Here is a 12,875-nt window from a genome sequence, read left to right on the forward strand (position 1 = left end):
CCTAGTGAGAGGATGCATCTTGATGAATTCTGCAACTTCTTTTTAAAAGTAGGCCCAGATTTCACTTTTTACTGACTGGTTCAATTTTATGGTTTTATAGTTAAAGCTTGAATTCAGGCCTTGTCTTTTGTAAAATGCAGAAGAGTTGCGAACAGCTCTCCTTGTAGTGTTCAGGAGAGTTATTTACTGTTCTCAAATATGAAGACAACTGTCACTGCATATTTTTGGCAAATGCCTGGCACAAACTTTGCACAATATTTTTGTCATCATTTCTTCACCATCGATCTTGTCAGTATTATATCCAAACACAGGAACATCATTGAAATGTGACCAACTGTGCCTTTTATCTTTTTAGCAGATGAAGTTTTGTATGCATGCATGCAAATGAACAGTGATGGCTGTTAAAATAATGTCAGTGAAGTAAAACTGCATGGTCAAAAAATAAACACTAAAATATTTATGACATCGTCGTTTGCAACACATGACATGATTTATCAGAATGGTGGAACCAGTAAACATATTTGTGAAAGGCAACTGCCATGAAATCTTCAATAAAAAATTGAGAAGTTTGCTCAGAAAACGTTTGAAATATTTGTTGTGATAGTTATTTATCATTCCTAGAAGCAATTTAAGGAGCACACCAGTGCGATCGCACTCGTCAAAACACAAGCTCTGTTAAACTGTTAGACAAAATGTTTGTTTACATCTCTCTTTGTACTGCACCCATACCAAAAAAGATCACTGACCTACATTTAACATTTTACTGACTTTGCATTTTTTTTAGAGCTCTCAAAACTCACTTATTTCGACTGCAAGAACAAACTTAAAGACCTAATAATGTTTCCTACCTTAAATATTCTCAGCATGTTTTTTTTTAATGTTTTCTAATTTCACGGTGTTTGTGTTTGTAATCATATCATTATTTATGTTTTTTATCTTATAGGTGTTGTCTAATGTTGTAAAGCGCTTAGAGCTTCTAAAGATTAGGCGCTATACAAAGTCCTCATTATTATTATTATTATTATCATTATTATTATTATTATTATTATTATTATTATTATTATTATTATTATTTAACATGCTATGTACATGGTATCCATTCTAAAATCATGAAACTTAGTGACAAATTGTAGTGTGGTGAACACTACTTCCTCATTTTGGTAGTAGGTCATTGTCTCCCATAGTTTGCTCTGAATCATGATAGCAATGATATTAGTCTCAGTCACTACTACACCCATACAAGAAAACAAGGTCGTCATGACCTCTATTCTGTCTTTTACTGGCTTTGGTTATGGGTTTTGTTCATTTAGCTGATAACCATAATTACATTCTTTCCATACTATTTTACCAAGAATCATAAAGCTTGACCAGTGGATGCATCTAAATAAGTTCTTCAGCCATTTTGTAAAATTAGGTCTTTGTGACATATATTTCATGTGTCAGTGACTTGAAATTTGGAGTTAAAAGTTCATTTATTGGTTGGTGTTTAGGATCCAATCTTGAAACTGGATGCTTTACTAACATGGGTTAGTTATTTGTAATTATGATGGCATAGATCCATTCATGCTTGACCCATATACTTCTTTGCCTACTCAGGAGGCTCTTTCTGACCAATGCAGTTGGAACTTGGAATAAATATGTTTATTTAGTTGTCAACGTTCCATATTAATAGCAATACATTAACAGTACATTGTATAGGAATTAAATTAGTGGACCGTACACTGATGATTTTCATGAAGCCTCAGCTGTAATGACTAATAAAGGTGAATATTGATGCATGAAATGTTTGTCTGCTGGTTTTCACTGCAAGACTGAGGGCCTTGGGTCGCTTTATTGATCTAAGGTGCTCACCTTTACAGATAACTGACATCTCACCCTGTCTGTGTGGGTTTAAGTCTCAGCTCAGCCAACATGGGTATGTGCAGCAGCTTGCCGTTAGCTTCCTGTGGCTTGGTGGTTCTTCCTCAACCAAATATACTGGCTGCCATTTATAGCCTATCATGTGCTGAAAAATTCATTAAACCCACAAAACAATATGACCACTCCAAGGTTGCCAGCAAATTTGGGCTTTCTTGGACAATGGTATCATCTCTGGGAGATTTTAAGTACAGTAATATGTATTTAAAAAAATAGTACAAACAACATGAATCTTTCGTTTCTATCAACTCATTATAATACATATACTATGATACAGAAAAGAATGTTCTTTATATTGTTTTATTCTTTTATACAGTATGCAATATTTCAGCATTGTACTGCTATATAATAGTTGAAATTTAAAATTGTGAAAGATGTGACATTCAAAATGTAAAGATACTTTTTGTTTTAGAAAAGGGTCAGCATTTCATTGTGAAGATCATTTTAATCAAAGTATATTTTTTGCATGATAATGTCTTCAGTGGATACTTTAGATTGGTTAAAGCAGAGTCAAACTGAGCAACGTTGTCATTGATTTCACTCTGGTTAATGTCTTCCATGCCTTGCATCAGCTTTAACATTTAAATTCTGGTTTTGAAAAGTGTTTTTTACTCTTCACATTAGTACAGGCATGTGCAGATTCCTCTAGGGAGCAAGCTGGATAGCAATTTTTAACTGTTCCTGTATGATGTAGATGTAACTCAATTAAACCAGGTCAGGGTCAGGATGTGACCCACAAGCCTTAAGTTGCACTTGTCTGTAATAATATACTATTGAAAGATAATTGCAACATAAAATCTTTTATGTTGGTGTATAAAATAAAATGTAATAAGACTTATTAATATTCCAAATTGAACTTAATCTGCATAATTGTTTTTTTTTGGTAGAATTCATTCATTTTTAAATATACAGTTTATGAATATTCATAACTGTTTGAACAAAAGTAATGTAAAATCCTAGTTTCCCATTTTGTTTGATTTAATGGCTGATTCAGTGAACTGTGACTTAAGGTATTATTCAGTTCTTTATTTTTAATTCAGTTATAGAAATTAATGGATTAAATAAGGGACTTGGCAATTATAAGGCTCTTGATTTGTGAGGGAATGTATATCCTGTAAAATCAAAAATAATTGTGTGGATAATTCTTTAGTTTTGGGAGCTAAGAGGTGTATTTGTGGCAATGCAATTTCAGTGACTTTATATTACATTTTATTACTATTCAGAATAATTGTAAAAAGAAATAAAAAAAAAATACAGGTTATACACAGTAGGTATAGTGTTACATGAATCAATCCCAGATTTGGGAATAGTTTTTTAATATTAGGGGTCTTAATAGTGTTTAGACAAGTCACTCACTTTTACTTTTTTTTTCACCCTGGGTTCTACCCTTGGTTCTAGCACATTACCTTTCTAAAGTTGGTTGTTTCCTCTAATTTATAAAGTTTGTTAACACCACACAAAAATGAGTAAAGAAAAGGGTTCTAGTGCTGTCACCATTGTACCTATAATCAGCTTGAACCTGTGCTATCCATGTATGATAAATAAACTTCTGATTTTAAACATTCAAAATGTATGCACCATTCATACATGCTGCAAATTTGTTTTCAATGTTGTACGCAGATATAAAGCATCTAGAGACACAGCTGGATCAGGTGAGACAGAAACATCTTGAGGCTCGCGATCCAATTGTGTCCGAACTTCGACGACTGACAGACTCATTCCAGACGTCAGCAGAGAGGATACAGAGTCATGTCCTGGCCACAATACAGACACAACTCAAGTCAGAAATACAGACCTCACTGTCAGGGTCAGTCTTCATTTTAATACTAACTATAGACACAACTCAAGTCAGAACTCCAGTCTTCACTGTCAGGGTCAGTCTTCATTTTAATACTAACTATAGACACAATTCAAGTCAGAACTCCAGTCTTCACTGTCAGGGTCAGTCTTCATTTTAATACTAACTATAGACACAACTCAAGTCAGAACTCCAGTCCTCACTGTCAGGGTCAATCTTCCTTTTAATACTAACTATAGACACAACTCAAGTCAGAACTCCAGTCTTCACTGTCAGGGTCAGTCTTTTTCTTAATACTAACTATAGACACAGCTTAAGTCAGAACTCCAGTCTTCACTGTCAGGGTCAGTCTTCATCTTAGTACTAACTACAGACACAGCTTAAGTCAGAACTCCAGTCCTCACTGTCAGGGTCATCTTCATCTTAATACTAACTATAGACACGGCTTAAGTCAGAATGCCAGTCTTCACTGTCAGGGTCATCTTCATCTTAATACTAACTATAGACACGGCTTAAGTCAGAATGCCAGTCTTCACTGTCAGGGTCAGTCTTCATCTTAATACTAACTATAGACACAGCTTAAGTCAGAACTCCAGTCTTCACTATCAGGGTCATCTTCATCTTAATACTAACTATAGACACGGCTTAAGTCAGAATGCCAGTCTTCACTGTCAGGGTCAGTCTTCATCTTAATACTAACTATAGACACGGCTTAAGTCAGAATGCCAGTCTTCACTGTCAGGGTCATCTTCATCTTAATACTAACTATAGACACGGCTTAAGTCAGAACTCCAGTCTTCACTGTCAGGGTCATCTTCATCTTAATACTAACTATAGACACAGCTTAAGTCAGAACTCCAGTCTTCACTGTCAGGGTCATCTTCATCTTAATACTATAGGTATTGAAAGTTTTCTAAACTTGCATCAGTTAGATGTCAAATAAATGCACAGAATGTGAGTTGACTGCAGAATTTAATTCATTGTAGGAAAATACTAAATAAATATGAATGAAACTTAATTGTGCTAGGATTTTGGAAATTGTATGAAAGTTACTTCTCAGCATCATATTTTTGTTATGTCCATTTTATTGGACAAATACAACTTAAGCTGTCTTTTGTTGAATGCTGGCAGCAGAGGTGATTGAGTTTTACTTTTCAGTTTTGTTCAGTTTGGGGTAAAGTTTTTCACTAGCAAATATTTTTTTTAAACCATGGATGAATTATGTTAATTCCTGGGATGCTGCATTGATGTGGATTTGACCTTGAAGTCAAGGTGACAGAAATGGATGATTTACATTGAGGTTTTTTGTAAGATTTTCATTTGCTTATATGCCTTCATTGATTCAGTTGATACTAGTGATGTCATATTTTAAAGCAAAGAAAATTAACTTTGCAACACCCACTCACATCTTTGACTTTGGCATCAAGATCATAGACATAGATTTAAATTAAAATTGATCAAAGATTTTGTCTATTGTTTTTATTTTCTTGACCTCCCGATAGCATCGTTGCATACATGGGATGTCACATTATAAAACAAAGACATTTGATTTCTATGATACACTTGTTGACACATTTTCCTTTTTAATCAACATCAGAGACGGAAAGAAAGTCACAAGTTCAAGGGTCAAAGCAGTACTTTCACTTAGGGTTTGACATGCAGTTAATGGCTTTCTTGTTTTATATAGTGTGATATAATTGTCTGATTTTGTGTGTAGGATGCAGGAGACGGTTGTTTTATATAGTGTGATATAATTGTCTGATTTTGTGTGTAGTTTGCAGGAGACGGTTGTTTTATATAGTGTGATATAATTGTCTGATTTTGTGTGTAGGATGCAGGAGACGGTTGTTTTATATAGTGTGATATAATTGTCTGATTTTGTGTGCAGGATGCAGGAGACGGTTGTTTTATGTAGTGTGATATAATTGTCTGATTTTGTGTGCAGGATGCAGGAGACGGTTGTTTTATGTAGTGTGATATAATTGTCTGATTTTGTGTGCAGGATGCAGGAGACGGTTGTTCGCTATGTTAGGGATGCTGTGCGAGAGGAAGTATCCATGGCTGTTAAGGAACAGGGGGCCAGTATCAGTGATAGTGTCCTAAATGCCATGAGATCAGGGGCTGTAACTCCTGTCCAGGTGACACCAGATCCCCAGCTAGCCAAATCTCAAATTCTACACCTTTTACAGCAAGGCCAGTTGAATACAGCATTTCAACAGGTATGTTAATCTTTCCATGTTTTATACTCCTTCATTTGTACCTGTCTCTGTATGCATGTACATAGGTATCTGCAGGTATTTTTAAGGAGGTCCTGGAATCCAACTGAAATTTGAATTTGACTAAAATATCCTGGAAACCTCCTTGGAAATTACATTTTATCATAAAATGTCCTGGACTTTGATACTAAAAAGCTAAACTAAAAATTTGTTAGAGAAAATACATTATTTTTCCACTGCAACTTTGCAGTGAATGATTTTGCAATGATTGTCATATTATGTCGATAGCAGTCGTTGAGTCTGGTAACTAAGAAACTTTTACACATGTGCCTTCAACTGCAATATTGTGTCTTTAATCAAAATATCAGACTTTAAAAGTGACTCCTGAAATGTGTCATTTTCTCCTTAAAAATCTCCTGGAAAATTAAAATCTGTTTGGTGCAAGATCCCTGTATCATGTTATGGTTAGAAATAATTATAAACAAATTGAGATTTGACGAAGATGAATGGGTGGAATAAGGGTAGGGATTGCTTGCAGATAAATCGTTTGAAGTACACAGAACACTGTTATGCTGAATATGGGATGAGTCAATACCATTTTCTTTGAGAAAGTTGATATTGAGCAATTTGATTCTGTTGGTAAAAATATTCACTTACATCGAAATATTACATCATAATGAATGCATGCAAAGTAGTTCTTAAATGTAAATGGCTGGGGGGGGGCGCTCACCAGTTATTATGTATTATGTACTTTTCAGAGAGTGACATATGTAAGGTGAAGTTGTTTGCATTTGTAACATGCACTATATAGATAATGTTGGCATACCTGTATGCTGTTTTTATGTAATGTGGCTGACATTTCTTTGGATACTGTACTTGTGGAAATTGTACATGATCTAAGCACACAGTATAACAAAATAGATGCTCACATGTGCTTGACATATTAACCAGAATTAATCAAAAGTACACTAACTTTAGCAGTTATTATAATAAGGAAAACAAATTTTGCTGAAGTAGGCAATAGCAGCTTCTGAAAGTGCAATGAACGAATTACAAAATATCTGAAAAGTAAAAAAAGTTATCAGCTCTTTTTCTACAATTTACTTCTGAAGTCCAGGAAGTAAAAATGACCAGGCTTTCTTTTAATACGAGCACATCTTAAGTGAGCCCAAACTGTATACTCTAGAACCTAAATTACACCCTTCAATCATACATCAAAATAAAGGGAATTAAAAGTTCTTTTAACAACACCTAAGATATACAAAGTCTTTATTATATAGCCAGTATAACCAGTGAAGAAATCCTGGGAAATTCTTTTTCTTTAAAATTCTAACCCTGTGCAAAATATGAAACTGTGGAGAGCCACCATGTTGATTTATGAATTCCAAGCCAATGAAATAGGGGCTCCAGGTGGACAAGTGGACTAAAGCACATGCCTTTACTGATCATTGCCATCTCCCTTATGGGTTCGAGTCTCTGGCTCAGCCAATGTGGGTATTTGAGAAAGCTTGCTAGTAGTTTCCTGTGGGTTGGTGGTTCTTCCAAGGATTTTCCTGTATAGCCTATCATGTGCTGAAAAATGAGATTAGACCCACAACAACCAATAAAATATACATTTAAAATTTGAAGTTACCATGCAGTTTTCTGAAAGGGTGATGCTGAAACCCTTCATTACAAGCTACTGATATTGCATTGTCCAAATCATTCATCATTTTCCAGCTACATGTCTTGATGATTCTTTGGTTGTTCTGACAGAAAAAGAGTGTTACTCTTGCTTGTCTATCAGTCAGTCCAAGGTCTTTTCACACATGTGTTCTATTTGATTCATTGCCATTTTGGAATTCATTTAATCAAAATTTGAAATGAATCCTAATACCATGATGACCTAGGTAAAAGTCGATTGGCATTTTTTCTGGCATACATTGCATTAATGTACCTTTTTAAAATAGAAATTTTATCATTGTAACTGGGGCATCTGCATTTTCTGAACATATTATACAGTGCTTTCACCATTTTTCACCCACTTTCAAACGGGTATAATGTGTGAAATCAGGTAGTATTGGTATTTATCTGCAGTATAAACATTCATTATATTAAGAATTTTGTTGTTCTTTCATGTCGCTATTTCATGTTTGAATATGTTTGAGCTTAAATGAAAACAAGATGCATAAATGTAGATATAAAAAATGATCTCCCCTCGCCAAAGTAATTAGGTGGAGAAGGAATCATTTGTTCATTTCTTAACCCTCAAAATTTTGTTACCTCTTCAGTATGTCAGACCCTAAGTCACCTACATTTGTACAAATTTATATTTGAATGCATGTCAGGAAGAATAACTCTGCCATATCAAAATTAGGTTACTTTGACCTAATTTACACTTTTATCTGGAGTTGCTTTCATATTTTCATCTGTTTATGCTTTATACCCACAATATTTGGACTCGAATACATCAACACAATTGGTCTGTAGATACAGCTGGATAAAAGTACCAAAACTTGGTCAGTTTGATACAATTTGCACGTTTTAATTAATTTTGTATTTTTGACTGTTTACTTTTTATACCCACATTATCTTCGACCCTATTTCACCTACAGTTGTGAAAGATTTTATGTAAATAGATCTTGACAAAGTCACTCAATTATACATAAATTAGGTTAGTGTAATTTTCATGCTTGCGTGACGTATTTTCAACTGATCATTTGCTACACCTTCAATAGTATGAACCATATTTCACTTACACTTATGCAAATTTTGTGGATATATATTAATAAAAGTAGCTTTACCATACCAAAACTAGGTCAGTGTGACAAAGTTTTCATGCTTGAGTGACATTTCTATCTTTAGCTCTTTGTTACACCCTCAATAGCTTACTTACGAAAATTGTTATCTCGCTGCATCTTAAAAGATGTAACTTAACCATACCAAAACTAGGTCATTAGGACTTAATTTTCATGGTTGATTGACATTTGAATTTTCAGCAGTTTGTAAATTACACCTTCAATATGTTGGACTCACATTTCACATGCACACTTGTTATTGGTATGAGTAACTCAAATGATATCAACGCTGCCAGTGTGACTATAAATTCATGCATGAGTGACTTATTGTAGCTACATGTCCATTATATCCCCCATATATTAAAACAGTTTTACCAACACTTAACAAACTTGTAGTGTGATAGCATTATTAGGGCAAGTAATCCTGCCATATAAAAACTAGGTAATAGTGACCCAATTTTTAATGTTTGTTTGGCATTTGTTTTTTCAGGTATCCATTTATAACACTCAGTATCTTAAACCCTATTTTGCATACACTTGTGAAACTTTGCATGCAGAGGCATGTCAGGTAAGTTTATTTTAACATACCCAAACTTGGCCACTGTGACCTAAGTTTCATGCTTGAATGATTTTTGTTTTTTTCAGCTATCCACTACACCCTCAATGCCTTGGATTCCATTTCACTTACACGTTTACAATTGATATGTGGATACACATTTAGAAGAGTAACTCTTCAATATCCAGAGTCAGTCACTGGGACCTAATTGGTGGGATTACTTGAGCTTTCACATTGATAATCCTCTAGGCTAAGCAGATAGTCCTGGCAAGTGATTAAGGTCATTAAAGTGACCTTTGTACATGGATTATGCATGTTAGATGGTAAATGTGGCATTTGAACATGGGAATTGTAAACAATGCAGTTAAGATATGGCAGAAAGCTATGTTGGCAACAGATGGGAGGGTGAGAAACTAAGTAGGTAACATAGTTTTTCTTTCTAAGTGTATATAATAATTTAGATTTTTTTGTTTTTCCCCTTTAAAATTCAGGCATTATCAGCAGCTAACTTGGAGATGGTGATATTTGTGTGTGAGAAGGTGAATGTTTCCCAGGTTTTTGAGCAGACTCCCTGCCCCCTCCATCAGCCTGTTTTACTGTCTCTCATTCAACAGCTTTCTGCAGATCTTGGATCAAACACCGAACTCAAACACAAGTAAGTCAGTTTATTATTGTCATGAAATTGATGTGTTTTGGAGATCTGATCTCATCTATTCATAAATTGAGCAGTTATTGCACAAACAGATCTGTCTGCCACGTCATTGAATATATCATTAGATTTTAGACACTTACCCATTTTAACAAGGCTCTTAATTGAAATGGCCTTTCAGCAATCTGTACAGCATGTTTCCTGATCAAATCCTATCTTTTCCAACTTTTAATCCATGTGGAATAACACAAACCTTCCTTCTGCCACCATTTTGATTTTTTAGGTTACAGAGGCAAATAACTGAATTCCAGTCAACATCATGGAACCAGTTAGATACAAATTTACACCATAAAAATGGCTGTTATGGCCATGTGACTGAAACTTCTGTCTATTTATAATAGGTTGACTATCTTATCATGTGACTGTTGCCACTGCTCAACATGTCATTAAATTGCAAAATGGGTGACTGTATTAATTTTACATTGTAACCCACATTTCTCAGAACCTGTCAGTTAATCAGTTCATTTCAAGAATTTAAAAACCTCCCATATTGCATTGCATGATATACAGAGAGAATAAAAGAATACTGTGATTGGACCATATTATATATTAATTGATCCATATCAGCAGATAATATCATATTACACACATCTTGTTGCCAACTGAACGAAGTTAAAGCTATAGCTTCTTATAAAGAAAGCTTTAGCAGTTCCTAGCCAATGATGTTAATCTATTGTTTGAATATAACCTGTTCATGGTAGCGGCAGTCCCTAGTCAATGATGTTATTCTGTTGTTTGAATATAACCTGTTCATGATAGTGGCAGTCCCTAGCCAATGATGTTACTCTATTCTTTGAATATAACCTGTTCATGGTAGTGGCAGTCCCTAGTCAATGATGTTATTCTGTTGTTTGAATATAACCTGTTCATGGTAGCGGCAGTCCATAGTCAATGACGTTATTCTATTGTTTGAATATGACTTATTCATGGAAGCAGCAGTCCCTAGCCAATGATGTTATTCTGTTGTTTGAATATGACTTATTCATTGAAGCAGCAGTCCCTAGCCAATGATGTTACTCTATTGTCTGAATATGACTTGTTCATGGTAGCAGCAGTCCCTACCCAATGATGTTATTCTGTTGTTTGAATATGACTTATTCATGGAAGCAGCAGTCCCTAACCGATGATGTTACTCTATTGTTTGAATATGACTTGTTCATGGAAGCAGCTATTCCTAGCCATTGATGTTACTCTATTGTTTGAATATAACCTGTTCATGGAAGCGGCAGTCCCTAGTCAATGATGTTATTCTGTTGTTTGAATATGACTTATTCATGGAAGCAGAAATCCCTAGCCAATGATGTTATTCTGTTGTTTGAATACGACCTATTCATGGAAGCAGAAGTCCCTAGCCAATGATATTACTCTATTGTTTGAATATAACCTGTTCATAGAAGTGGCAGTCCCTAGCCAATCATATTACTCTATTGTTTGAATATAACCTGTTCATGGAAGTGGCAGTCCCTAGCCAATGATGTTACTCTATTGTTTGAATATAACCTGTTCATGGAAGTGGCAGTCCCTAGCCAATGATGTTACTCTATTGTTTGAATATAACATGTTCATGGAAGTGGCAGTCCCTAGCTAATGATATTACTCTATTGTTTGAATATAACCTGTTCGTGGAAGTGGCAGTCCCTAGCCAATGATGTTACTCTATTGTTTGAATATAACCTGTTCATGGAAGTGGCAGTCCCTAGCCAATGATGTTACTCTATTGTTTGAATATAACATGTTCATGGAAGTGGCAGTCCCTAGCTAATGATATTACTCTATTGTTTGAATATGACTTGTTCATGGAAGCAGCAATCCCTAGTCAATGATGTTACTCTATTGTTTGAATATGACTTGTTCATGGAAGCAGCAGTCCCTAGTCAATGATGTTATTCTGTTGTTTGAATATGACTTGTTCATGGAAGCGGCAGTCCCTAGCCAATGATATTACTCTTTTGTTTGAATATGACTTGTTCATGGAAGCTCTATTGTTTGAATATGACTTTATCATGGAAGCAGCAGTCCCTAGTAATGATGTTACTCTATTGTTTGAATATGACTTGTTCATGGAAGCAGCTATCCCTAGTCAATGATGTTACTCTGTTGTTTGAATATGACTTTATCATGGAAGCAGCAGTCCCTAGTCAATGATGTTACTCTATTGTTTGAATATGACTTGTTCATGGAAGCAGCTATCCCTAGTCAATGATGTTACTCTGTTGTTTGAATATGACTTTATCATGGAAGCAGCAGTCCCTAGTCAATGATGTTACTCTATTGTTTGAATATGACTTGTTCATGGAAGCAGCTATCCCTAGTCAATGATGTTACTCTGTTGTTTGAATATGACTTTATCATGGAAGCAGCAGTCCCTAGTCAATGATGTTACTCTGTTGTTTGAATATGACCTGTTCATGGTAGTGGCAGTCCCTAGTCAATCATGTTATTCTATTGTTTGAATATGACTTATTCATGGAAGCAGCAGTCCCTAACCGATGATGTTACTCTATTGTTTGAATATGACTTGTTCATGGAAGCAGCTATTCCTAGCCATTGATGTTACTCTATTGTTTGAATATAACCTGTTCATGGAAGCGGCAGTCCCTAGTCAATGATGTTATTCTGTTGTTTGAATATGACTTATTCATGGAAGCAGAAGTCCCTAGCCAATGATATTATTCTGTTGTTTGAATACGACCTATTCATGGAAGCAGAAGTCCCTAGCCAATGATATTACTCTATTGTTTGAATATAACCTGTTCATAGAAGTGGCAGTCCCTAGCCAATCATATTACTCTATTGTTTGAATATAACCTGTTCATGGAAGTGGCAGTCCCTAGCCAATGATGTTACTCTATTGTTTGAATATAACCTGTTCATGGAAGTGGCAGTCCCTAGCTAATGATAT

The 12,875-nt window shown here is 35.0% G+C and overlaps 1 protein-coding gene across 1 annotated transcript in view; it reads left to right on the top strand.

The window, feature by feature from the left end:
- Window positions 1-12,875, top strand: part of LOC149787383 (enhancer of mRNA-decapping protein 4-like) — a 143,279-nt gene that overhangs the window by 115,205 nt on the left and 15,199 nt on the right. The window contains exons 26-28 of the mRNA XM_089977973.1: window positions 3,538-3,724; window positions 5,718-5,934; window positions 9,756-9,919. Coding sequence (XP_089834099.1) covers window positions 3,538-3,724; window positions 5,718-5,934; window positions 9,756-9,919 — 568 coding nt within the window. The remainder of the gene's footprint in view (window positions 1-3,537; window positions 3,725-5,717; window positions 5,935-9,755; window positions 9,920-12,875) is intronic.

Source organism: Sinohyriopsis cumingii, chromosome 12 (assembly GCF_028554795.1).
Source record: "Sinohyriopsis cumingii isolate HCF-2022 chromosome 12, ASM2855479v2, whole genome shotgun sequence".
NCBI classification, from domain to species: domain Eukaryota; kingdom Metazoa; phylum Mollusca; class Bivalvia; order Unionida; family Unionidae; genus Sinohyriopsis; species Sinohyriopsis cumingii.